Raw genomic sequence first — 27,261 nt, 5'->3', positions numbered from 1 at the left:
GATGCATGACACATCCAAAGCTAATACGCATTTACTGCGTGAATAAATTTTCTGTTTGTGTTCCGTGTCAGATGTGACTCTGGCGGCCATGAGTAACAGTCACCTTACGTCCTCTGGCCTCTGTGTCTGAGATCGATCACGTGCCATCTGCTGTCAGAGCAGTTGGGGGTGCTGGTGCTTGGGGAGGAGTACAGCGATGTCACCTTCCTTGTGGAGGGAAAGCGCTTCCCGGCACACCGAGTTATCCTGGCTGCTCGTTGTCACTACTTCAGGTCAGTGTTGTAGTAATAATCTGTCGTCCTGCCTCCAGCATCCTGTTGGTCCGGCAAGTCCCACATGTTGAACAGAAGATGAAAGTGGGACTTAAAGGGCTTAACACAGCTGAACTTGCTGATGTGATAGCTCTGAGGAAACGCAGGTCTTCAGTTGTGCTTGTTGGGTTGCTCCCTCAGGGCCCTGCTGTACGGTGGGATGAAAGAATCCCAGCCGCAGGCGGAGGTGTGTTTGGAGGAGACTCGGGCCGAGGCTTTCTCCATGCTGCTGCACTACCTGTACACAGGCCGGGTCAGTCTTAGCTCAGCCCGGGAAGAGGTGCTGCTGGACTTCCTGGGCCTGGCTCATCGCTACGGCCTCCAGCCACTGGAGGACTCCACCTCGGATTTCCTCCGTACGATATTGCACACAAACAACGTTTGCCTGGTTTTCGACGTGGCCAGTCTGTACTCTTTAAGCACGCTCAGTGTGGCGTGCTGCGCCTACATGGACCGGCACGCTCCGGACGTGTTGAACTCTGATGGATTCCTCACACTGTCCAAGGTGAGCTGTAGCACAGTGTTTCCACCTTAAATCATGCCACACATTGTGAGTGGGGGGTGTGTCAGTTTTTTTTTTGCTTTTTTTCTCCTCTCATATCTGGCTGTGTGCACAGGCTGCTCTGCTGACCATGATCAGACGGGACTCATTTGCTGCCAGCGAGAAGGAAATCTTCCTGGCATTGAGTCGCTGGTGCCGGCAGCATGGGGAGGAGTTAGACTCCCAGGAAGTGATGTCAGCAGTGCGGCTTCCACTCATGACCCTGACCGAGATGCTGAATGTGGTGCGACCGTCCGGGCTGGTGAGCCCAGATGATCTGCTGGACGCCATCAAGATACGCTCAGAGAGCCGCAACATGGACCTGAATTACCGCGGAATGCTGAGTGAGTTGAGCTCTTTCTCTGCTTTTTCTGTCAAATCCTAAAGCCTGAAATAGAAGCTGTTAGATTTTGGGTTGGATCCACATCATAGACTCGTTAGATGTTCGTGAAACGGGGCGTTTTGTGCTTTCGCAGAGGCATGCGCTCTGGCTGCAGCTGTAGTTTTCAAGTGATGCCACATTGTTCACTTTTTTTTTTTTTTTTTTGGATTGCAGTCCCAGAGGAGAACATTGCCACCATGAAGTACGGTGCTCAGGTGGTGAAAGGCGAGCTGAAGTCGGCACTCCTGGATGGTGACACCCAGAACTACGACCTGGACCACGGCTTCTCCAGACATCCCATTGAGGAGGACGGACGGGCCGGAATCCAGGTGAAACTGGGTCAGCCGTCCATTATAAACCACGTCCGCCTCCTGCTGTGGGACAGAGACAGCCGGTGAGAAAATCCACAAATAATTTCTCATTGCATTTGTGTTTATTGTGTGTTCTGTATTTATCATATATACTGTATTTATGGCCTATTCTGGCCTTTAGAATGGGACAGATTTAGTCTGTCTCATTCTTTATATTTAATATTATAATTTAATTTATCATTTCACTTCCCTGAAATCGAGTCCCAACATGTTGTCGAACTGATTTATGTGATGATATTTGTGTGTTTTTGACTTTGTTCTCTTTACTTGATGCTGCTTAGAACTCTAAAGTCACATTATGGGAAAAGTCTTATTTTTGACACATTTAAGCTGTGAGTATGTTTGTACCAGCGATTTGAAGATGGAAAGTTGTGAGATACAGGCTCCAGCTCTGTTGCCATAGAAGTGGGATGCAGCTGTGGATGAAGACTGGTCTGCAGGGGAAGTTCTCAGGGATGTCACTATTTGTATCGAATAAAGCTTTCTGCATGGGGGCATTCACGTTTGAGCAGTTTTTTCTGGTTTTTATCTGTCCTTTTTGATCCAGCGTGCCTTTTTTATAGGTTTCAGGTGTGTGTGTCGTTTTTGTAGTATTCCTGTTAAAATACTAAGAGGAGTTCCTCCTGAAATGTTAATTTCTGGTCTTTCGTGTTTATAAGATGTCACTGTAGATTTAAGTTTCCGAATGAAGCACATCCTGACAGGAACTTTTTTTTGTCCTTTCTGGTGGTTCCAGATCATACTCGTACTACATTGAAGTGTCCATGGATGAGCTGGACTGGGTACGAGTTGTGGACTACTCAAAGTTCCTCTGCCGTTCTTGGCAGAATCTCTTCTTCACACCGCTGGTTTGCAGGTAAACCATCTCAAACCAGACTGGGTTCAGTGTGTCCGGATGGGGTGTGGAAATCAGAAGGAATTTGATGCTTACTACTTTTTTCTCCCCCCCTTCCTCAGGTATGTTCGTATTGTGGGAACACACAACACAGTCAATAAAGTTTTCCACCTGGTGGCTTTTGAGTGCATGTTCACCAATCGGCCGTTTACCCTGGACAACCAGCTTGTGGGTAAGTTAACGTTTGTGTGTCTGCTCCTTTTTTTAATTCTGATTCTTCACCATCAATGGAGAAAATCTCCTCAAACCACAACATTTGAGCATTCTTAAAAACAAAGCCTGGTTGGGGAACTGAGAGAAAATAACAGAGTAGAGAAAAGTAACTTCAGCACTGCTGGGATTATTGAAGTATCTGGTGTAAATTGTCTAATATGATAAAAGGAGTCGTGCTTAAACGTCCGCATGCACCTCGTCAGTGTCGTTGGGTTTTCCAGCTTTTGTGAAGTTCATGCTGCTGTTTTAAATCTGGAAACCTGTTGCTGTTTGCTGGTGTCTGTCTGTATCTCTGGCTATTGGTGGTGACTAGTTTTACTTCTACAGTGCTACACTTCAGCATCATTTTCACCAAAGTGGGGGCAGTACAGTACCAGAAAACATAGCACAGAAGAAGCCAAAGACCCTTTAACCTATGAGTGTAGCACAGCATCTTTTGGTGTATGTTAAAATGTACTGTCTGTCTGGGTTTCCTGTGAGCTGAAATTCATCTGTCTTTCATGTTGTTGGGTATAAAAACATCAAACTCCACTTGGTGGCTCATCAGAAAGCCGCTTCGCTTGATGATCATCACACTCTTTTCTGACTCCTGCTGTGTGAGAGACAGATTTGTCTCGTGATGCCTTTAGTCTTTCTGGAGGAAACTCTCGTGAGGTCAGGTGACTCTGTGTTTCATGTCTGCAGTGCCTAGCGAGAATGTGGCCACCATTGCTTCATGTGCCAGTGTGGTCGAGGGCGTCAGCCGGAGTCGAAATGCCTTGCTCAACGGTGACACACGTAACTATGACTGGGACTCGGGTACACTGCCACCAGCTGGGTTCTGGAGCCATTGTCATCCAGCTGGCTCAGCCGTACTCCATCGGATCTTTAAGGTACAGCCGATGGTGTTATCAGTAGCTTTCACCAAAATGCAGGGCTGTGAAAACTCCGCAGATCCGTGAAATTCCGAAGATTTCATAATGATGGGGGCGGATTGTGTTTAACTGTGTAACTGTGATCGTCACTGAGTTTTTAAAATGTCTATCACAGTGTTCTTTTTTACGACATCGTGTAAGTTTTATAAGTCCGCGGACACTGATCTGTGTCTTACAGATATAAATCAGTGTTCTCGGATCCGCGGACTTTCGAGGAGAAAAAAGCCTGGCTGTTGCAACAGTTGTCGTAAAGCGGGACTGGTTGCTGTGGCACCACTATGTGTCTCCTGTGCAAAGCTTAAGCTAAACGTAGCATGTGGACATCGCAAACTTTTAGAGCTCTAAAGAAGACTTTAAAAGAAGACTTTTGCAGCACGTCTGTGTCATGGACCGATGTCGGACAGAGAGAAGATGATGAGAAAGATTATTTGAAAAAGTCTGATAAGGACAGGAATCCGTGGAATTGTCACTGGCTTCATCAACACATTTGAAAGATGAAACGGGAAAATCAAAAACTGTGGCTTCAGGAAACACGGTAAGAATTTTTCTCTCTCTGGAAAATAAACATTGTGCTGTTTAAACAGGATTTTACAAAACATTGTCTGCCTCTTTTCATTAATCTAGACTTTCTTTCATTGGGAAATAACTGTGGATTTACATGAATTTACACAAGAATATAAATGAGTTTTTATTCATGTAGACTTTTTTCATGGGAAAAAGACACTGGCTTTGAGTGGAATTTACACAAGAATGTGTTGCTTTTTTACTATAATGTATGTTATTGATATTTTACCCTGATTTTCAAAATGTTCTCCAAGCTTTAGCTGTGGATTTTGAAATACTTTAATAGTCTTCTCAGTTTTCATGAATTTCATGTAGTTTAATTGTTCTGAGTTGATGCATAATTTGGTTTAAAATTAAAAAGAAACTCATTCCAGGTCCTACTTCCACATCATATTCTGTTATTTCAACATTATCATTGACAGTTTAAATGAAAGGTTGAATACAGGGTCATTTAAATATGCACTAATTTTGAGATTTTTTTTTGTTCCAGGAGATGCTGAAAATGTATCATTAGATAAAAAATTAATTTGGTTTCTGGGATCCCACAGTACCCGAGACCTCGGCTTCTGGGGGCCTATGCCCCCCAGACCCCCTGCAAATTTTCCTCTGATTTCACAGTTTCATTTCACAGCCCTGAAAATGTGACCAGCAGAAAAAAATGTGATGCAAACAGGGATACTGACAAAGTTATCAAGAAAAAAAGCTTTTTAGTAGATAACCATCTCCAATAAAATGGCATCAGACAACACCGACACTTTAGAGTCGTGAGTAAAATGTTTGGCTGACAGCTGTCGTCCTTCTGACAGCAGTTTAACTGTTTCCTGTTCGGCTCTTCAGGCTGCTGCTGTGGGACTGTGACGAGCGCTCCTACAGTTACTACATCGAAGTCTCCACCAATCAGCAGCAGTGGACCCGAGTGGTCGACCGCACCAGAGTGGCATGTCGGTGAGGCTCTCGTTTACACACACTCACACTCAGCGTTTTCAGACGGAACCATTTTTAAACAAATTGTGGCAGACACATGGGTGATGTTTAATTGTTGAACATGGTGATCAGTTAAGGCATCTGCGCTGCCTGCGGGGCGTCTGCGCTGCCTGCAGGTTTCTGTTATGGCTGTTGTGCACGCTGCATTGGTCTGTGACTTCTTTGTCAGTCCAGCTCCATTTTTGTTTCTTCACATTTGTTCTGTTGTGTTTCACTGCTAAGATTTGCCAACGTTAGCTGCAGTTATTATAAACTGCTGTTAAAACAGATTTCTCTGTGCTGTTCTTATAAACATGTTTGACATTTTATTTGTCAGAATAAGAATAAATCTTTTTTTTTTTTAAAGCTCTGGAGATGTTGACGTGCACATTGAGCTTTTCACTGACTGAGCACACCCTGCATTGACCCATGGGAAAGTGCAGGGTGCGTGTTTATGTGGCGTGTCTCTGGTGTGTGTTGTGTCCCTGTACAGAAGACGTGGTGCTTCACTTGATAACAGAGGAGACATGGACATAATGGCATCAGCCCAGAATTAAAGTAAAAATGAAATCCTGCGCCGACATTGATTTTGTTTCGTTGTTCAGGTCATGGCAGACTCTGAAGTTTGATAAGCAGCCCGCCTCTTTCATCCGCATTGTGGGGACACACAACACAGCAAACGAGGTGAAAACACAGTTTGTTGATTCCTGAAATGCAGAACATTTTGCTGTCAAGTTAGAAAAAAAACTACTTCCTGTTTTCCTGTATTACTTCCTGCTTTTTATATTATTTTTCAAGATGTCTTGCTTTGAAGCAGAAGTTGTGTTTTCATGTCACACTGATGGTGAACTCATGTGGTTTTTGTTTGACCGTTACATCCACATGGATGATGAAATGTTTGATTATTGCTGAGAGATATTCTGACATGATGACCTGATGCCCTCAGATCTCAGAACGGGACCAGAATAGGTCCTCATAAGTACTTGGATGGGAGATCTCTTGGGAACACCAGGAGGTGTGAGCAGGTTTCTCCAGGATCAGTTGTGTTTTGAAGAGCATACGATGTAAAAGTAGTGCTAAAACCTAATGCAGGTCTGTACTGGATCTGCTGTGGTGGCCCTGAGCATCCGTGGGCTACCACACACCAAGGATCACTGACATGTTTTCAAACAAAGATTTTTGTTGCTGCTGAACATGGTGAAAAGACGTGAGACCCTCTGATGTCGGCACAAGTTTTCCAGAACATCATTTTAAGGTTTGGTTTGGCTGTGATCTCTTTCCAGGTGTTCCACTGCGTTCACTTTGAATGTCCCGCTCAACTGGATGTCGAGGTCAATGAAGGCAGCCCAGGCAACGATGCCCCTGATTTTGCATCCCAGCAGCCGCGACCCCACCGACCTTCACGTGCACACAGTTTGCTGCCGTCTCAACCCTCTTCCTCCTCATCCTCTTCCTCACCATCCCATCACTGAGGGGCCTTTTTGGAGGTGTCACAAGGATGGGGGTGCTCCCATATGGCGTTTTTGCACAGCCTTGATCATCCAGATTGCACTGTTACGACGCTGCTAAAGGCGACGGCCTCACTGTCATTACCCATAGTTCCTCTTTGCTTTTGTGAGTAGAGACTCGACCCTCTGTAGCAGCAGCGCTGAAAGCTCCAGTCTTCCCGGGTTTGAGCCTGAATGCAAAAGGTTCAAGGGTGGATCAGAAAGTATTGCCTCCTGTTTTCTCAAAACCCAAATTTATCTCAGCTATGTTTGGAACGTCTTTCACATCTTCGTCGTGTTAACTTGGTCATTATTGCATTTGCTGCGACACGTTTTATCGCCTCAAAGTACTGCTGAGATAACAGATCGTAAGTCCTTCACCTGACTGGGTGGAGAGAAACAGACTGCTGCCCCCTGGTGGCACCTATGTTTGGCAGGAAAAGATTTTTCACATTCTGCTTCGTAAGCAGGTCAAGGCAGCTGGAAGCAGGAAGTTGAAGGTGTTATATTTGTTTAGGCAGATTTTTATAAGATTTAAAAAATGTATTTTTCTCGTGTTGTTTCATGACGGCTGTTTTTATTTCCATGGATGATAATAAATATATAGAAGCTGAAATCTATTTTGTGAAGATGGTCATCAGGAGAGAATTGATTCAAGCTTGAGCTGTGTCCAGATTACTTCCTTTGATTTTGTTTTATTAATGAATAACTGACTTTTGAGTGGAATTCTAGACTCTTGTTGGCCAGTTAAATAATATCCTCACTGAAGATGAGGTTCCACCAGAGGGGAGTATTGTGTGGACCGGTTAAAAGTGAAGCTACTTTATTTATTTGACTTGATGTTGAATATTTTTGGTAGCCTGAGAACAGTAAAACGGAGAATTCCTTCTTCCACCTCCAAGTCTTGGTGACCTTGATTAGTGGCGTTATGGTCCCAATGATGCTGCTGATAATTGTTCGGCAGTGAAGGGCGGAAAGGTGGTCTCTAGCTTCAAGAAGAGTAGAGGAGTGTTTGCTGCTGGTTTGATTCCATCTCCTCTTACTTCAGAGCTCTCGAGCTGAGATACGCTCAAGGAGTTATTTTCCACCGGCTCTTGTCTTGCAGGTCATAGCAGTGAAATTTTGGAGAATGTCATGCATTAGCATGAGAGTGTGACAGCATGTTGAGTCTCACACCAAATGCGTGAGACCTGACAGGACTGCTTTAAAGCGTGATTCTCACCGAATGAGGGAGCTCTGTTACTTTGTTGCAGTGACATCAAACATTTTCATACAGTTAAGTCAGATTTCTGCCCGTTCTTACTGTTGTCCTCTCGCCAACTGCACCTTCTCATAATGACTTTTATTAGTTTAACTGTTAAATGTCTTTGCAGTTAGTTTTCTGTTGTCTGCGGTGCCTTTGGTGCTTAATGTTCAGTTTGGTGGTTTTTGTTTTTTGTGTCACTCTGTTTGTTGGCGTTTTGGTTGTGATGTGAGTCCGCTGCTTAGTACAGGTGAGGGTCCAGGACTGAATACAACTCATCAACCTGCAGCTTTCTGCTACCTGTCGGTGACGTCATGGAATCTGTGTAACTGTCTGCTTTGATGGTTGCTCTCCAGGACCCAAGGCGGTTCTTTGGCATTTATGTGTGCTCCCAGACTCTGTAACCATGGTAACATGTGCAGATGAGTGTAGGACAGCACAGTTCATTTATTTATGCAGCTTGCTGCAGTGGAAGAATTCCACCGTGTGCGTGGTTTCCTGGTTGGTTTGTTTTTCAGGTCAGAATGTTTTCTTGGGTCAAATATTTGGACAGTTAGACCGAATAAACACCTGAGTCCAGGCTCAAAGGGTCCGACTGCGGCTGGAACGCTCGACTGTGACGTCACGCTTGAGCAAAAGGGAAAAAGATTAATTGACCTCAGAAGGTTGTTCAAACGCCATGTTGCCCTGACAAATAGTGACCCTGCCACGACCTTTGTTTCAATTCAATTTATATCATTTATATATCGCCAAATCACAACAAAGCTGTCTCAAGGTGCTTCACACAAGTAAGGTCTAACCTTACCAACCCCCAGAGCAAGAATACAGGAGACGATGGTAAGGAAAAGCTCCCCCTGATAATGTTGAGGGAGAAACCTCAAGCAGACCAGACTCAGAGGGGTGACCCACCGCTTAGGCCATTCCAACAGTTACAAGGTTTTACAAAGCTGAAGAAACAAAAAACAGGAAATCAAAGCAACATCAAAAATAAAGTGCAGTTAAGATAACCACACAAGCATTTAAGTCGCAGGCAGGTGTCATCCAACACTCTGGAGTGCAGGACCTGCATTCCTCCGTCATGTCATCAGTGGGCCTGTTGCTGTGGCAAAGTTGCAGTCTGCTGCTTTAGCCTCAGGCATGGCATCTCCTGGTCAGTCCAGCACCCTGTGGTGTGCAGCTGTCAGTCTTGTGTGACATCATCAGTGCCTTGGACAGAGAGAAAAAGAGCAGAATCGGTTGGAAAAACTACACCTAAAGTCTAGTTCACAGCAATAAATTGACAGGAAAGCAGAGAAAATGCTAAAGTGATCACTGGCTGCGAGCCCTAAGCTTCATTGACAGGCCCAGAATTTGGATAAAGTTGAGGCTGAGACTTGTTTCGCTGCTAATAATATGAATTTACAAGGCGGGGAGCACAGTTCCATACGATGCCATATGCTAAAATAAATGCGTCTTAAGTCTGGACTTGAAAGTCTCTACAGAATTTGACTTACTGATGCAAGGAGATCATTCCACAGAACAGGGGTACGATAAGAAAAAGCTCTGTGCCCCACAGACTTCTTATTCACCCTAGGGACACAAAGTAGTTCTGCATCTTGAGAATGCAAAGCCCGGGCCGGTACGTAGGGTTTAAATAGGTCAGCTAGGTAGGGAGGTGCCAGTCCGTGAACAGTTTTATAGGCTAGTAACACAACCTTAAAATCTGATCTCACTGGGACAGGAAGCCAGTGAAGAGATGCCAAAATGGGTGTAATGTGGTCAAGCTTCCTGTCAAGATTCTTGCAGAGGTATTTTGCAGCAGTAATTTCCCAACGTGGGAGGGTGAGGACATCAGGGTGTACATTCTTAAAAATGAGCCAAAATGTTTTTTTTAACTGTACTTCTTGTGACGCTTCACAATCATATCGTGAGGAGTTTAATCTTATTCCCGTGTGTTTGCAGTCAGTGTTTTTTTTTTTTTTTTTTGAAGTCCCCATTAGTGAGACTGAGACAGGAGCACAAAGGTGTGGACTCAAATTCCTTTTCTTTTTTGGATTACTGTAAATGTTTTTAAGACTTCACCCATGAATCTGTCAGTGAGTGTCGAAACTATGAATTGCTGCTTTGTTTAAAGGAGCAAACCGGCAACTTTCATTCACATTTTTTGTTACAGCTGTTTTCCAAAATGTACAACTCAGATGGTGAGGTTTAAAGCCTGAATTTGAAGCTTTTCTAATGTTCCTCCACACTAGCACTGGTTTCCCTTCATTCCTGTTTGACACAGTCACGATGGAGACAAAAACATCTCAACAAACAACTGTTTCCAGGTGTAAAAATGGTTATTTATCCATCAGTGTTGTTCATTTTCTTGTTTTAAAGTTGAGACAAAATTTCCACTTTGCAGCTGAATGTGAAACCTTGTTTTCGGTTTTTCACTCCCACATTTGAAAGCACCACCACGACACCTTTGCACTTGCTCACTTTGCATGACACGAAAATTGTGATTTTAGAAAAATAAAAAAACGTGCACGCACAGTTTGCTGTGATGAATTGCACCTGAAGGTTTGAAGAATCAGCAGGGTTTTGAATCATGTGCCAGAATGAAGTGAATCCAGTGTCAAACTTTTTCTAAGGACTTTTTTTAACGTGACCAGTTCAGTTGTCCATTTTGGAAAATGTTTTCCTGTAACGTGTGTACATTTATTTATTTCTAAGATTGGGCTCAGTTGTGAAGTGGCCGGCTTGATCCGTAGATTTCCATTTGCGGTTAAATGAAGCGACCAGTCGACACGTCGATGAAACACAAAGACTCGTTCCACATTTCGTGGAGGAGGCTTTACATTTTGATCCACACTCTAAGATTTGTTCTCTTTTTTTTTTTTTTTTTTTAGAAGGTACTGTTTAGCTGCTAACTGTTCAGAACCTGATGGATCACGGTGGAATCCTGTCCAGGGATGAGCTTCACCATGAAATGTGATTACACCTCTAAAGACCACACCCGCTAATATCTCAAATGTCTAAATTCAGAATATGCTATTTTTCCCCCAGTAAGGGTCTTAAAGTGGCTCGACTCCATTTTCGTACCACAACGCTAACAGAGTATTTTTACACGTTTAGAAATGAAGTCAACAGTTCTACAGAGGTTTGCCAAACTGCAGTCTGGATCATGCTTCGTGTTATGCTTCAGCTTAAAACACACACAAAAAAAGCTTTACGCAAATCTACGCAAAGGTTGACTGTTGAGTTTTAACAAATTGTCACAACCAAAATCGACTATTTTGTGCTGTGACTTGGAAAGCTGCGGTATATCTGAAAAGAAAACCCTAAAAAAACATTTAAGTTAGAATTATTAAACACTGCGTCTCAGTACAAATGACGACAGAATTAATCAACTTAAATGTGTAAAAAGTTAGTGTGAGAATCACAGACCAAGTCATGGAGTCGTGCTTCAGGGAGAACAAAGTCGAGAAGCTGCCATTGGCACTTTATGCAAACTAAAAGTTGGTGTTTGGGTCTTGTGACTGAGCTTCTTGTGGCAGAATGTTGGATTTGTTAACGCTGTTCATTCACTCGTTTACTTTGAGTTTTTGGAGTTTTGACTTGTTTAACCGTTGGCGCTGTGGTTTCGATGTTTTGCAGTTTTCTCTGTCCTCATGTTGCACTTTGAGTTATTTTAAAAACCAGTTTATTTTCAACTTTCTCTGTGGTATTCATTAAAATACCCAAAGATACCCGAGGACTCTGCAGCACCCATAAAATCAGCTCAGACGTTTTCTATCTTTTTAAAACCATGAATCACAGTGCATTTAAATTCACTTTTTTTTTGGGGGGGGGGGGGGGGGGGGGAGCACATTTATAAGAAAAATACTTTTGTAATATCAAAAGCAAAATGATAAAATGTTTGTGTCATTCAAGTCAGTAAAGATTTGGTGGACTTTTGTCATTGGTTCCAGTCCTGGGTCTGTGGGGAAGGCGGAGCTATAACAGCTGATTCGTCAGTTCTTCCATCAAAGTAACGGTGGTGTCTTGATCTTTGCTCATGTTGGGGAAACGGGCCGAGCACATCGAAGGACTTCGGTCACCTCGTCCTCGAGTAATTTGGAGTATTTTTTTGTGTTATGGTTGCAAGTTTGTCGTAACTCACCGCATCAACCAGATTTGGGATTCAAGGATCATGATGGCTCAAGGCCATGCTAGTCTTTGTTCAGACTGGTCAACAGGGGTGGAACCAGAACCATCAGCTCTTGGCTCCTGCTGGCCCACAGGTGTCCATCCTTAATCCAGTCTCACTTCTTCATGTATTAGTGTGTTGTATTTTTTCAAAGACCCATTAATCTGGTTCTCGTTAATTTGGGACAATGTGTCACCTACAGGTGCTTGGTGTGCTGACTTTATGTGGTTCACCATTGAACGGGCGATTTGGACAACCAAGTCTAAAAAACTTGACCAAATTCTGCCAGTCTCCATTTTAATAATTACGTTGATATCTGACACCATGAGAAGGAGCTGGTGCACCACACCAACCGCTGGGCCAACCAGCATAAATTTAGGTCTGTTGGCCCGCGGAGGACTTCAGACCTCAGATGGAGCAGCCTTCCCAGCTCCCTGCACAGCAGTGGAAGATGTTCATCTGTGAAAAAGAAAGGAAGTTCCAGATGTCTACCCTCATGGCTTTTTCCCATCCCCTTCATAAGGCTGATGGATGGTTTGGTTTTCTGTCTGGGTGGTTGCCATCCAGGACATCAGGTGGTTCTGCTTTGTGGTGACACGTGGCACTCTCGCACACTCCACGTTTTTATTATTCACATTGTTGTGAAGTATGATTCGACTTTAATAAAAAGTCTTTAAGTACTTATTAACAATTAAATCAGAAAACCAATCAAAAATTGATTCAGTTAATTAAAAACTAAAACATGAGCATAAATCTGGACAGAGTTCTTTAATTTATCCTGAATAAGACAAATTATTGAGGAAAGTTTTCCGCTTAGAATCAGCCGATCATTATTATCATTAGTCCTGTTCCGTACATTAGAACACAGAGTTGACTGCTGGAAGATTTATTTTAACTAAAATATTGCTAAATATGTTAATGCTAACATTAGCTTTAGCAGTTAGCTTGCTAAAAATCAGAACAGTTTGCTTTCCTGTTTATTTAAATTTGTCTTTTGGGACTCAGGCTGCATACAGGGGGCGTGGCTTAAACTGGAAATTTTGGCTGAGAACTTTATTTTTCTTAATTTTTTTTGTGCATGTTAATATTGAAATAAAACTAATCTTTGTGGCTGAGCTACTTTCAGGTTGAGCAGCGCCCCCTTTTTCACAGATGAAATCTAATTTATTTGCAATTTTTATTTCAATAAACCTTTTTTTTTAAGCTGGTTATGAAGTAAATGACAGCACTTTATTGTGGCAATAAAGGTTTTTTTTTTATTTTAATCAATTATTAATTAATTATTGACTGAAATTACCTGAAGGTCATTTCACACATGCTGTCAAAAAAAGGAAAAAATTGCTTTGAACATCCTAATTTTTTTGCTGTGGATTTGTGGAAATCTACACTCAAAGATTGAAACAACTTTTTTCTAAACATTAATTACCCTTCAAACTAATATAAACCACTGTGCTGTGATTTTTATTGGGTGCTTATGACTGAAAAAAGAGAGAAAAAGTTTGTTTTAACACAAAACCAGCATGGCTTCCTCAAGTTTGACCAGTTAACACACTGAAGCCATATGACTTGTCATGTTAAAAAAAAAAAAAAAGGTCTGCCATAATGTCATGTACAGCTGTGTATGGTTTCATGAGTGGAAAACATATTTTAGTGATGTGGCCATAACCCACCAGCTGCTGGCCTCATCTGGCCCCCGACCCACCAGTTTGAACTTGTGAGGGTTAAGAAAGGCCCCAGGCAGCAGTTTGGAGTGGAAGGCTTGGATCTGGTTGTGCCGTTTTATTACACTTGAACAAACACACCTGAAGGGTGTCTCCCCTCACAATTGGTTAAGAATGAAACTGAACTGAAACACGGATTCTCTGCAGGTCACATGTTGAACTTCTCCATCGTCCTCAGATTCTTTTTCCACATATGTTGAATGTTTTTCTCACTACTTTCAGTTTGATTTATTTAGTGTACGACTGCATTTCACTGCCTCATCTTTGACACATTTGTCTCTGAAAAATGTGATTATGAAAACAAGAGAATTGTTTATTGATGTTTGTCAAGGAGGCGGGGCCACGCCCATTTCTTGGTGTTTGATGGAAGCAATACAGTGACGTTTACCTTCTGTTTCTGGAGTGTTTCTCTGACAGGTGATGACTGATCACCAGCTGCTCAATCACACCTTTATTTTACAGTCGAGTTAGTCTTCTGGCCTGTGGTCAAGAAAATAAGTTTCATAAGCAAAATATCACTAATTTAGAGGGAAAAAAGTTTCTGTAGTTTGAATTGTGATAAAACTGAAGGTCTATGTTGGCTTTTGGTCTGATTTAAAAAAAAAAACAAAACAGGAAAATTTACATTTTTTTTATTTTGGAACTTTTTGTAGGCCTGTAGTCATAGTGTGTGTGTGTGTGTATATATATATTATTATTTTTTTTTTTTTCGGCTGGGATTAGCAGAGGAAGTACGGGAATAACAGAGTCTGTTGGGTCTGAATAATGTTCCACACAGCTGTGAAACTGAATTCTGATGTGTTGAGGTGAGGATCAGTGAACGTCCTACACACATGAACAATAACTCACGTAAAATAGAAAATATCAAGTTGATGGTGAAGTGTTTTTTAGTAACTACAGGGTCCTGGTAGCCACTCGCGGCCACTTGTCAAGGTCAGCAAAACTAAACTTATCTCACCATATATTTAAAAATATCCCAGTCTTACTAATACCATTTTTTTATTATGATCTTTCACTGTGATTGTTTTATCACCTAGTTTTGCTTTGAACAGAAAACAATGAAATATTGGGGCGCAGGGCTGACTTAGACAAATCGGGACATTTTCAGACAATTTTGCAAGATTAGATTATTAGTTATGTGGGAAGCTTTTTTTTTCTGAAATTTCATTTAATAATGTTGGGTCTCATCTGAAAGCATTTTAAAACAACAATTGAAAGGATTTGAGGAAGGACATTTTTAAACACTTTTTAAAGTTTTTTAAAACGCTAATAATGATTTAAAGTCGTGTTTGTCCACACTGCAAACAGGTAAACCGGATTAGTGTGAAACTGTCTTTCAGCAGGTTCAAACTTATTTTTTTTTGTGCTGACTGTTGGTTTTTGCTCTTTGATTAAACGAGCCTCTTTGCTCATCATGACGTTCGATGGTTTGATTGACGCATCGTTACGTGTGAACGGGGGTGGACCTGACCGGGGAAGGGGAGGCCTCTCACGATCGCGATTATTTCTGCTTTATTTTCCACCCTGCCCCGGACGGAAGGCGGATGTTGGTCCTGACCCGGTCGCTGGACGGTCGCTGATCTCTGTCCGGGCAGTGTTGTTGGGTCGGAGCCCCGGGGCGCCCCCCTCCCCTCTCGGTGTCGGTCGACGCGTCCAGACGTCCAGCTGGTCGCTTTCAGCTCCGTTCAATTATTCCAGCGAAAACTCGGCCGTTTGTTCGCATTAACGGGAGGCTTTGGGCTGGAAGCGGCGGACGGACTCGCTGCCGGTGGACTCTGAGCCGCACAGGACGTCGGTGTCGGTCTCGCGGCGGGTTTTGGCTGGTTTTTGTCGCCGAGGCAGCAGGCCGCACACCGATCCCCGGCCTCGCGTTTTCGTCGGAAGCCATGGGAGACACCAGCGAGCGGAGCAAAGCGCCCAGCCTGCCGCCCCGCTGCCCCTGCGGCTTCTGGGGGTAAGAGTCTCACAAAGTTCTCCACATGTCTCACATTTGACCAGAAAGTCGAATCCGGATTAAATCCGAGCAGCTGCTCGAACTGTCCATTGTTGTACAGGCCGAGGGTGGGGGGTTGGGAAGTTAGCTAATAAATAAACCAGAAACAGCTCCCGATTCTCCGCCGATTCTCGAGTCTGCGGCGGCGGTTCGGTGGTTTCGGTGAATTTTAACGTGAACTCGTCGAGTTTTGAGGCGATTGTTGAGTTAAACGGACGACGAGCCAGACAGAGAAAATGATTTATTACCGGAAGGTTCCTTTTAAACCTCCACCGTCAGCAGCGATTAACCGGTTATCGCCTCGTTCCTGCTTCAAACTGACTTTAGAAGGATTTAAAAGGTTTTACTTTGTCATCTGAGGGTTAATAATCACATTATTCCCTTTGATCGCTTTGGGTGGAGAGAGTCAGATGCGCCAGGTTTCGTTATCTCAGCTGATTTTTAGGGGAATTTATGTAATTTGTTATTAAATAATGGTGAATTTCTGTTGTACAATAGCTTCGAGCTCCATGATGACTGGAGTGTAGATCTCTGCTGTGGTTCTACAGCCAGCAAACAAAGGACAGCTTTGTGACATCATAAGGCCATTTGACATACAAGACACAACTGTGATTATGTACAACATAGACTGTGGACTAGGAGTAATAGCAAGTTGGTTTACCAACCAATATACAGTTTATCCGGGAAATATTTACAGCACTTTACTTTTTTCACATTTTATTATGTTGCAGTATTATTCCAAAATGAAGTAAATTCATTTTTTTCCCCTCAAAATTCTATTCACAACACCCCATAATGACAACACGAAAAGCTTCGTTTGTTTTTTTTAATTTTTGCAAATTCATTAAAAAAACATATGTACGTAAGTATTCACAGCCTTTGCTCAATACTTTGTTGATGCACCTTTGGCAGCAATTCCAGCCTCAAGTCTTCTTGAATATGATGCCACAAGCTTAGTGCACCTATCTTTGGGCAGTTTGGTTCATTCCTCTTTGCAGCACCTCTCAAGCTCCATCAGGTTGGATGTGGAGCATCGATGCACAGTCATTTTCAGATCTCTCCAGAGATGTTCAGTCAGATTCAGGTCTGGGCTCTGGCTGGGCCACTCATGGACATTGAGTTGTCCTGAAGACACTCCTTTGATATCTTGGCTGTGTGCTTAGGGTCATTGTCCTGCTGAAAGATGAACCATCACCCCAGTCTGATGTCAAGAGCGCTCTGGAGCAGGTTTTCATCCAGGATGTCTCTGTACATTGCTGCATTCATCTTTCCCTCAATCCTGACTAGTCTCCCAGTTCCTGCTGCTGAAAAACATCCCCACAGCATGATGCTGCCACCACCATGCTTCACTGTAGAGATGGTGCCTGGTTTCCTTCAAACGTGACACCAAACAGTTCAATCTTTGTCTCATCACACCAGAGAATTTTGTTTCTCCTGGTCTGAGAGTCCTTCAGGTGCCTTTTGACAAACTCCAGGTGGGCTGTCATGTGCCTTTTACTAAGGAGTGGCTTCTGTCTGGACACTCTACCATACAGATCTGATTGGTGGATTGCTGCAGAGATGGTTGTCCTTCTGGAAGGTTCTCCTCTCTCCACAGAGGAATGCTGGAGCTCTGACAGAGTGGCCATCAGGTTCTTGGTCACCTCCCTGACTAAGGTCCTTCTTCCACGATTGCTCAACTGTCAGCTGTGGGACCTTATATGTAGACAGGTGTGTGTCTTTCCAAATCATGTCCAGTCAACTGAACTCAAACCAAGTGGACTATAGTTAAGCTGTAGAAACATCTCAAGGATGATCAGTTTAGATTCTTTGATTTAGGCTTTATTTAAAAATTACTCATCATTTTATCATCTGTAAATACTTTATTTATTATATCCTGTTGTTTTTATTGTTAAGTGTTACCTTTTGTTGTATTTTATCTGTGATTTATGTAGTGGTACTTCTTGTTTACAAACATTGATGTCACACGCATGTGCATTGACGTGGTTGGCAAGAACACATGTAAATGAAAGACGAAAAACAGAAGGTATGGCGTCTTGGAGTTCAGGAAGCAACTTCAGCAGTCTCTGAATACGTTTGAAAACTAATAGTACCACAAAAGCAGGTAGTTCTCTTAAGATAACCTAAACAAACCCACGTGACCAGATTCATGATGTCCACGGGACGTATCACTATTGGCCCACATGGAAATAAATGCATTGGAGCTTTTTTTTTTGTGTTACTCTGTATTTTAATGTATTTTTGTTTTTACATTATTATACAAATCAAATTGGTGGAAACAAGATGCACTGGAGTTCAATTTTGAACTTCATGGCAAGGCTGTGAGTACTTATGTCACTTGATTCTTAGTTTTATTATTTTAAATGAATTTGCAGAAATCTCAAACTTTTTCTCATTGTCATTATGGGCTTGTGTGTGTGTGTGTGTGTGTAATTTTGAAGAAACAAAAAGAGTTTCATCCATTTTGGAATAAGGTTGCAACAATGGATTGGAATTGTTGGCTGCAGCTGTAATTTATACTTTTAATTCCAATTATCATCTGGAATTGAGACATTAAGTTGTTGGATTTTGTGTTTTAAGGTGATATTGATTCTAATATTTCAAGAAAAAAAATTCTTTGCACTTGCAGTAAACTGGACCCAGAATCCCAGCTGTCACTGTCAGCTGACGGCAGCTCTGTGCGTTCATGTGCCACACATGTTGCTGAAACTTAAGGCCTCTGATAGCGTGACGTTGGAGGTGGTTCATGCCAAACAAATTAACTTTAAGGACTGTGACAGCAGCGAGTGGACCAGTGACACGGTCCTACAAAATCAGACGGCCGTGGCGAAGATGCCGCTGCAGCAGGCGAGGGTTTTTGTGCTCCTCAAAATGAGAAAGGGACGCGCGTTGATCACCCTGCCAACCTGGTGACATCTGTGCAACAGATCAACAACAGTTTGACTTGACACTTGTAACTGGTCCACGACTTGAAACAGTGTGGCATCAAAGTTCTCACAGAAATCAAACAAATCAGATCAGTGCCACGCCACATGTTCTGTGTGACTTTAACAGTTTTGAACCAGGTCTTACATGTTTCAGAACCGGTTTAAACCACTCGTAAACTGGATTCCAAAGAGCCATGTTTGGAAAAATGGGTTCTCACTGGATTGTGTTTTTTGTTTTGTTTGTTGGATGGAATAATTAATTTGAAGTTGTCATTTTGGATTATGACTTTGTTCATGTGTTAATTGTTAAAACGTTTGTTGATGATGAAGCGAAGCTACAGCACAACAGAAGCGGAGAAAAGTTTGAAATATTTGAAAGTCATACTTTATTTGTCTGTAGAAATTATGAACTCTTTCACAAATTGTATAAAAATGGAAGTAAAATGACGTTATGTTGGATTTAGGTTTTTGACATTTATTTGGCACTTTGATGGTGTCGACTCTTGGTTCAGTTTCTAATTTTGACTCTCTTTGTGTCTGCAGGTCCAGTAAAACTATGAACCTGTGTTCCAAATGTTTTGCCAGTAAGTACAAAGACACGTCATTAAACTCCGGTGAGCATGATTTATCTGAAGTGATGGTCATCAGTCCCCCGTCCACGGGCCCGGCAGGGTGTCCCACGGTCCTTTTTCCAAACTGTTCAGTCTGAGTGTGTGAAGTGGTGCTGAGCGACGCCATGGGACCACCATAGAACCAGATTGCAGACCGCTGGTCGAACCAGCGACCTGCTGCAGCTGGTTGATACCTGTGTGGTTTGTGGTCCTCAGTATTGAGTCTGCTGTGTGTTGGGTCGGGCTTTGGGAAGTGAACCACATGGCTGTTGCAGGGAAGTGACCCTCAGGTGGTTTGGTCACAAACCTGCCTCTCTGATTTAAGTCATGTCAACACTTTAATGGATGCTTGGCTTCCATCATGTCAAAGGTCAGCCACGTCGGACTGTTGGTTGGGCTGCTGTTCAGATTTCATGAAAATTCAGTAAGGTATATCTCATGTTAAATTTGAACTGGAGGCAAAAATAACTGCGATTTATGAATTTATTTATTTATTTATTTATTTTTTTTTTTTTTTTTGAGTGACTCCACAGGTGGCAGTGAAATGTTGCAGCACAGGTTCAGTTTTTGTTGACATGAGCAAAGCTTAAATCTTGAGACTTTTGTGAGCCCAGCAATTTGAAATGTTGGTGTTTGTTTCATATCAGCTCCATTGAGCTGTTCCTGTTTGAGTTCCACGAGGAGGAAATTGCTGCTGTTCAGGGTCCATCCAACATGTTTTCTAATGTAAAATAACATTTTATACTGATTTACTCATCAAAAAATGAGATTTTATTGGATTTGTTGCGTCTTTCTTGGTGTATCAGGTGACCCTCTGTCATTGCAGGGTCACGACCCTGAGATTTTTATCTTATTATTTATTTTTTGCTGCTGCTGTTGTGTATCAAATTGTTGAAAATATGCATTTGTTCTTGAGGTAAAGCTCTGTTTGGACATGAGGGGTTTTTACCTCTCAGTAAAGTGATGTTTGAAAGGAAAGCCTGACCCTTAAAGAGAAGACGTGCTCAATGCCTTTTATTAAAATAGGCACTGTTCTCCTTCAGAAAGTCTTTGTTCTCTATTAATCCAACAAGTGTCTGAGGAAAAATGTCAGACTGTGCATTAAGTTTTCTCAGCGACTGCAGTGATTTGGCCGGATGCATCCACGTCTGTGACCATGGCAACCAGGGAGCGAAGAGCCTGGCTCTGAGTGGAGCAGGACCGGCACCAGAAAAAAAAATATTAAGGGGGTAATGAGTTTATCACAGGGGGCGGAGTTGCCCCTGCCCCCCCCCCCCCCCAAAAAAAGTGCACACCGGAGGTGCCTCTGAGCGTGCGTAATGAATTGGGTGCGCTCCTAGAAAGCTTGTGTATTTAGGCTACACTGTTGTAAGAGTAAAGAGTGATGACAGTATTTTTTTTTTATTATTATTTGAACGTATAGACCCTCGGTCAAGTGATCTCCTGCATACCACAAAACCAAACCAACAACTGATCTGAGAAACCACACGAGACAGTAGATTACCCTACATACAGCCCTCCATCACAAGTGCAAACACAGCGCAATTGGGCATGGCAGCCACACAACGGATCAAATCACTTTTATTTATATAGCGCCAAATCACAATAAACAGTTGCCCCAAGGCGCTTTATATTGTAAGGCAAAGCCATACAATAATTACGGAAAAACCCCAACGGTCAAAACGACCCCCTGTGAGCAAGCACTTGGCTACAGTGGGAAGGAAAAACTCCCTTTTAACAGGAAGAACCCTCCAGCAGAACCAGGCTCAGGGAGGGGCAGTCTTCTGCTGGGACTGGTTGGGGCTGAGGGAGAGAACCAGGAAAAAGACATGCTGTGGAGGGGAGCAGAGATCAATCACTAATGATTAAATGCAGAGTGGTGCATACAGAGCAAAAAGAGAAAGAAACACTCAGTGCATCATGGGAACCCCCCAGCAGTCTAAGTCTATAGCAGCATAACTAAGGGATGGTTCAGGGTCACCTGATCCAGCCCTAACTATAAGCTTTAGCAAAAAGGAAAGTTTTAAGCCTAATCTTAAAAGTACAGAGGGTGTCTGTCTCCCTGATCCGAATTGGGAGCTGGTTCCACAGGAGAGGAGCCTGAAAGCTGAAGGCTCGGCCTCCCATTCTACTCTTACAAACCCTAGGAACTACAAGTAAGCCTGCAGTCTGAGAGCGAAGCACTCTATTGGGGTGATATGGTACTATGAGGTCCCTAAGATAAGATGGGACCTGATTATTCAAAACCTTATAAGTAAGAAGAAGAATTTAAATTCTATTCTAGAATTAACAGGAAGCCAATGAAGAGAGGCCAATATGGGTGAGATATGCTCTCTCCTTCTAGTCCCCGTCAGTACTCTAGCTGCAGCATTTTGAATTAACTGAAGGCTTTTCAGGGAACTTTTAGGACAACCTGATAATAATGAATTACAGTAGTCCAGGCTAGAGGAAATAAATGCATGAATTAGTTTTTCAGCATCACTCTGAGACAAGACCTTTCTAATTTTAGAGATATTGCGCAAATGCAAAAAAGCAGTCCTACATATTTGCTTAATATGCACATTGAAGGACATATCCTGATCAAAAATGACTCCAAGATTTCTCACAGTATTACTAGAGGTCAGGGTAATGCCATCCAGAGTAAGGATCTGGTTAGACACCATGTTTCTAAGATTTGTGGGGCCAAGTACAATAACTTCAGTTTTATCTGAGTTTAAAAGCAGGAAATTAGAGGTCATCCATGTCTTTATGTCTGTAAGACAATCCTGCAGTTTAGCTAATTGGTGTGTGTCCTCTGGCTTCACGGATAGATAAAGCTGGGTATCATCTGCGTAACAATGAAAATTTAAGCAATGCTGTCTAATAATACTGCCTAAGGGAAGCATGTATAAAGTGAATAAAATTGGTCCTAGCACAAAACCTTGTGGAACTCCATAATTAACCTTAGTCTGTGAAGAAGACTCCCCATTTACATGAACAAATTGTAATCTATTAGATAAATATGATTCAAACCACCGCAGCGCAGTGCCTTTTAATACATATGGCATGCTCTAATCTCTGTAATAAAATTTTCAAAGGTAAACCTTTCATGTAGATGTACAGTGGTCCCCCGTTTATCATGGGAGTTACGTTCTAAAAATAGCCCGCAATAGGCGAAATCCGCAAAGTACTCAGCATTATTTTTTTACAATTATTAAAGACGTTTTAAGGCTGTAAAACCCCTCACTACACACTTTATACACTTTTCTCAAACAGTCATTAACATTTTCTCACTTTTCTCTCGTGTGTAAACACTCAAAGTTCAGACCTTAGTAGAAAAATAAGACCAACCTGTTTTCAGGCCCAGACATTTGTTTGAGGAATAAAAATAGAACGTTTTCCTATAAATAATTATGATGGCTTTTAGAACTAACAAATTTAATTTTAACGATCAACCTACGAGGTTGGACACATAAGAAATTATTAATAGTGACTGACTAGTATTTCACAGTTCCTCTGATCGTGCCTCTGCGTCGTGGCGCCGCTCTGCTGAAGGCCTCGGTGCAGGTGTCTTTTTCTGAGTGTAGAACACAGTTATGGGTAGTTGTTGGCGCTCTTTTTTCTTCTGGGCGAGAAGATTCTTATAAACAGACACGCAGAACACAATGTGCGTACTCTCCCTTCGCGGTGCCGCAACAGGTATCCCGTCATCTCGACAGAACACCGGCCTGCTTGATGAGGACGCAGAGCACAATGCGCTGTTTATAAAAAAATAAAATAAAAAAAAAGCATGCAAAATTGGACTAAAAAATCCGCGAAACTGCGAGGCCGCAAAAGGTGAACCACATTATAGCGAGGGACCACTGTATTTACAACAATACATAACTTTTATCTTACCATAAAAGTCCATATCTTAACATAAAATTCTGTGTGGAAACTGGATGCCAGAAGAGTTGAAGCCTTCGGTTGGATGCCGCGTTGAATCTTCTGAGAAGGACATCTTGCCACTCTCCATTGAATTTCCTGGTTAGGTCATTCTCAGATTCCAGCCCTATTAAGTTCGCCTTTCGTTCATGCAGCATGCTGCGTCTGTGATCACTGCGCTTTTTCCACTCGTGTGCAAAATCTTAACACCCTCCCCAAGTGAGTCGTGCTACATGATCTGCCTTTTGCTTGGTGGACTTGACGAATCCCAGGAACTCCAGCTCTGACACTGCTTCAATAAATCAAGCATGCTTTAGTTTGTCCACCTTGCCATAATCGCTGGACTCAGGATCCTTGCCCTCTGCCGCACTGACAAGCGCAACCCTCAATCTATCAAATCTCTTGAACACAGACACGCCGGGTCCAGAGTGTAGCATCACGTTCAGCGAGACGGCTTAAAACAAGGAAGGAAAATACAGCCAGTGAATTATTGAACAACATAAACTCTTTGGAGTCTGGTTCATACAGCTGTCTGCCACCTGCTGGGCATGTCTGGGATTGTCACATGATGCAAATTATTCATTCATTCACCTGTTCACTCGCTGCATTCTTCAGGATACATGCTGAGACTTTGTCTGCACACTGTAAGACAAGCAAAATGTTACAATCTCAAACTCAGATTATTATTTTTTTTTCCACCTGGACCAAAAGTCTGAGCTCATGTTTGGTGACACGTCTGCTGTTTGTCCGCTCTGTCCTTCAGTTCTCGATAGATTTTGATTCTGACAGTTTTGTTTGCTGCGTCCAGTCATGGTTCACAATTCTTCCTTACAGAATTTAGAAATCTGGAATTTCAGGCAAAATAAGGACTTTTTGGGGCAAAAACAGTGAAATTCACCCAAAACAAACCTTGGTTTAATTTCCTAAGTTAGTCCAGGAGGCTCAATGTGTGTTTCAGTCTGATTGATGGCAATTAATGACTGTCTTTATTGTCCTCATCATGCAGTGGAGCTGTGTTTCTGTTCTGCACGTTTGTCATGTTTCTCCATTTTTTTTTTTTTTTTTTCTGTCTCGACCACAGATGTTCAGAACAAACAGCCGGGGGACGACTGCACCTCCAAGCCCATCCAAAGCAGTGGGAGTAGTCAATCGTCCGTTTTCACTAATGAGATGAACAGTAGCACGAGCCAGTCGCTATCACCTTCTCCGCCGCCATCTAGTTCCGAGCAGCCGTTAACCGAAGAATCCTCATCCACATTTGCCAGCACCAGGGAAGGTAAGTTGTCACCTTAGGACAGTGCTTGATTTGGTCACTATCTCATTATCGCCTCCTACTGACAGACAGAGGAAAGTCTGAGCATTTTTTTTTTTCCCGTTGTGACTCTGCAGGTGTGTCGTCATGCACAGAAACGGGTCAGGGCACGCTTTGCACACCCACAAAACGTCCACGAGAATCAGGTAACGCTCGCTGCATCGGTCACTCTGGGTAACCCACGGCTGGGCTGTGACCTTTGACCCCATCATGTGCTTTCAGCCTCCAGTCCAGACAGAGAGGCCACACCAAAGAAACGGCCACGAACAGACGAGAAGGAAGTGAGCGACGAGGATGCCGGTGGGACGCCCAAGCAGAAGAACCGCCGGCGCTGCTATCGCTGCCAAACTAAGCTGGAGCTGGTGCAGCAGGAACTGGGTTCCTGTCGCTGTGGTCAGTACCGGCAGCCGAGGACTTCTTCATTTTTTGTCCTCCCCCTCACAGAACGCTAACAGATTTTTCGGTTTTCCTGCAGGCTATGTCTTCTGCATGCTTCACCGTCTACCCGAGCAGCACGACTGCGTGTTCGACCACCTGGGCCGCGGGCGTGAGGAGGCTGTCCTCAAGATGGTGAAGCTGGACCGCAAGGTGGGCCGCTCGTGCCAGCGCATCGGCGAGGAGTGCTCCTGATCGGCCACCGCGTGACCAGCCAGTTACAGAGGAGCTTTGGAGGGAGAGCCTGGAGGAGGGACTAACGGGTCCGGGGGAGGGGGGGGGTGGTGTTCTCAACATCCTGCATCTGACCCCACGTTTCTGGATCTGAGCTCTGAGCGCCGCCCCGTCTGTGGATGTGATTTCTGGGACGTCTGTTTGGACTCGGCGTTGCAGGGGGCACTGGGGGCCGTTCTGCGGAGCCACACCCCCATATCGCACTTTCACCCACGCAGCCTTAACCCCGCCTTGCTTTCAGAGGGAGGACTCTGCAGAGATAGATCCAGTCACGTGGTTCTCGTGCACGTTGCCATGGTTTCCTCCTCTAACAGGTTTTTTTTTTTTTTTTTTTTTTTTTTTTTTTTTTTTTTTTTCTTCTCCCGCTGCAGAAAGTTACAAAAGACAAACTGACATTTTGTCTGAACTCAGTCTTGTGGATTCAGGATGTTTTTGCCCCCCCCCCCCGGGGGTTGTTTCTTTCTTTCTTTTCAATACCTCCCCCCACCTTTTTTTTTTTTTTTTTTTTTTTTTTTTTTTTGGGTGTCTGCGTTGGAGTTCGTGCACGGCGTCACTCGATGAGTTCTGCTAGTGCACGTTAGTGTGAGCGTGTCACTTGTTTCACGTCAAGCGCTCATGGTTTTTTTTGTTTTCCTGCTCTCCTGGTTGTCATGGTGATTAGCTCCATTTGTTTCCTGCTTCGGGACGACAACATTCTGTTCCCACGAACTGTTGGAGAATACCGAAGTCTTTGATAAATCCTGATTCTCTGACGGAGGAGATAAACTCTGTTCATTCTCCAGTGAAGCCGACACTCTGATCTGTGTTTCAGTTCTTGGAGTTCTGCAGGAAACTGATGTGCGGCTGAAATGTCCGATTTAGTCCTTTTTGTTGTTGGGTTACATTTAAGAAGAAACTGAGCTGACAGTCAGTGTCTCTGTACGTTTGCTGATTTTGTCACCTGAGTGCAAAACTTGGAACTTCCACAGTTTGTTTTTGTTTTTAAATTTGTTTCTGATTGTATACTGATTGGCCCCGCCCCCACACAGAATGGGTTTATCGTAAATTGTGCCAGAATATTATTATAATTATTACGTTTTTGTAATCTACTACCATTATTATTTTCCATATTAACTTGTCTGTGGGTCGGGCAGCTTTTAGGAACCACCTGATGTGACGACATGTCCGGTCGAGTCTCAGTCCTCTGCACACAAACATACGATAACCATCTGAAGGCAAGTCACGTGGGGGTCACATGGGGTCAATGAGGTAACTCCAAACTACTTCCATATGATTGAAGCATTTTTAAACTTTGACCCCTGTGTAACCCTTCATTGACCCCTTCCTGACTCCAGCTGCCCTTCTGGGACCATAACACATTCATGTCGGTCTGAACTGGGAGTGCTGTAGGTTCCACTGGCTCCAGGTTCACAGACAAACTGATTATTGTTTTATAAAATGTGAGGGGAAAAGTTCTGAACATCTCTCCGGTTCTGAGAGGTCTTAAAAAAAATACTTCTGAGCAAACACGAGTCCAAAATTCAGACGTGTTCATCTCAAATTCAGCCAGTAGAAACCAGTTTACCACTCGTGTGTACTCATTTAAAAGGTAAAATCTGTTTGACACTGATTTAAAGGCACTTTAATCCAGTGTAATCCTGGGGTGATACAGGTTAAAACCAGATTATCCCAAATTTAGCCAGAATAAGATGTTTTACTGTTGGTTTAGAGCAGTTTAAAAGAAAAAAAAAATTAAAATAGTATAAAGTTTGGTGTAAACTAGTTTAAAACATGTTCACATTGTTCTAAAAAGCACTTTAAAGGAACCAAATCTTCACATTTAATAAATTGGTAAAACAATTTGCGATCTTTCCCCCGTAAATTTTCGAATTTATGATTGAATTGTTTGGGCGGAGTTTGTGCACGCAATGACATCACTCTGTCTGAGATGACGTGGGGGGCCGGCGCTAAAACCGGCTGTTGGTCAGGATGGCGCCAGAATCTGCCTGATGAAGCAATTAAAGTACAGCGAAAATCGCAGTTTGAAAAAAGTGACGGTTGTATCGTACCGTTTTAGTCTGCGACGGAACAGTCAAATTATTTTCTGCGTTG

The 27,261-nt window shown here is 43.0% G+C and overlaps 2 protein-coding genes across 2 annotated transcripts; both read left to right on the top strand.

Moving 5' to 3' along the window:
* The first annotated feature begins 88 nt into the window (after positions 1-88).
* On the top strand, positions 89-8,656 carry btbd9 (BTB (POZ) domain containing 9). Its single transcript, XM_034161605.1, is given in 13 exon segments — positions 89-102; positions 104-143; positions 145-272; positions 453-816; positions 929-1,196; positions 1,409-1,628; positions 2,342-2,461; positions 2,563-2,672; positions 3,398-3,512; positions 3,514-3,585; positions 5,029-5,136; positions 5,760-5,838; positions 6,438-8,656. Coding segments are annotated over 13 exon segments (1,827 nt in total). The 3' UTR covers positions 6,627-8,656.
* Positions 8,657-15,196: 6,540 nt separating this feature from the next.
* On the top strand, positions 15,197-26,894 carry LOC117502570 (AN1-type zinc finger protein 3-like). Its single transcript, XM_034161607.1, has 6 exons — positions 15,197-15,709; positions 19,219-19,259; positions 24,271-24,465; positions 24,579-24,647; positions 24,724-24,894; positions 24,977-26,894. The coding sequence occupies exons 1-6, from the start codon at positions 15,642-15,644 to the stop codon at positions 25,129-25,131; spliced, it is 699 nt and encodes a 232-aa protein (XP_034017498.1). The 5' UTR covers positions 15,197-15,641; the 3' UTR covers positions 25,132-26,894.
* Positions 26,895-27,261: the final 367 nt, after the last annotated feature.

Source organism: Thalassophryne amazonica, chromosome 21 (genome assembly GCF_902500255.1).
Source record: "Thalassophryne amazonica chromosome 21, fThaAma1.1, whole genome shotgun sequence".
NCBI lineage: Eukaryota > Metazoa > Chordata > Actinopteri > Batrachoidiformes > Batrachoididae > Thalassophryne > Thalassophryne amazonica.
The sequence above is the reverse complement of the archived record's forward strand: the minus strand, read 5'-3'. Positions and strand labels throughout refer to the sequence as shown.

What these genes read in the sequence shown, in the direction of transcription:
- LOC117502570 (XM_034161607.1), top strand. Translation starts at nt 15,642, where the DNA reads ATGGGAGACACCAGCGAGCGGAGCAAAGCGCCCAGCCTGCCGCCCCGC. An exon ending in ATTTGCCAGCACCAGGGAAG is followed by an intron (nt 24,466 to 24,578) that starts GTAAGTTGTCAC and finishes GTGACTCTGCAG; the next exon opens with GTGTGTCGTCATGCACAGAA. An exon ending in ACTGGGTTCCTGTCGCTGTG is followed by an intron (nt 24,895 to 24,976) that starts GTCAGTACCGGC and finishes GTTTTCCTGCAG; the next exon opens with GCTATGTCTTCTGCATGCTT.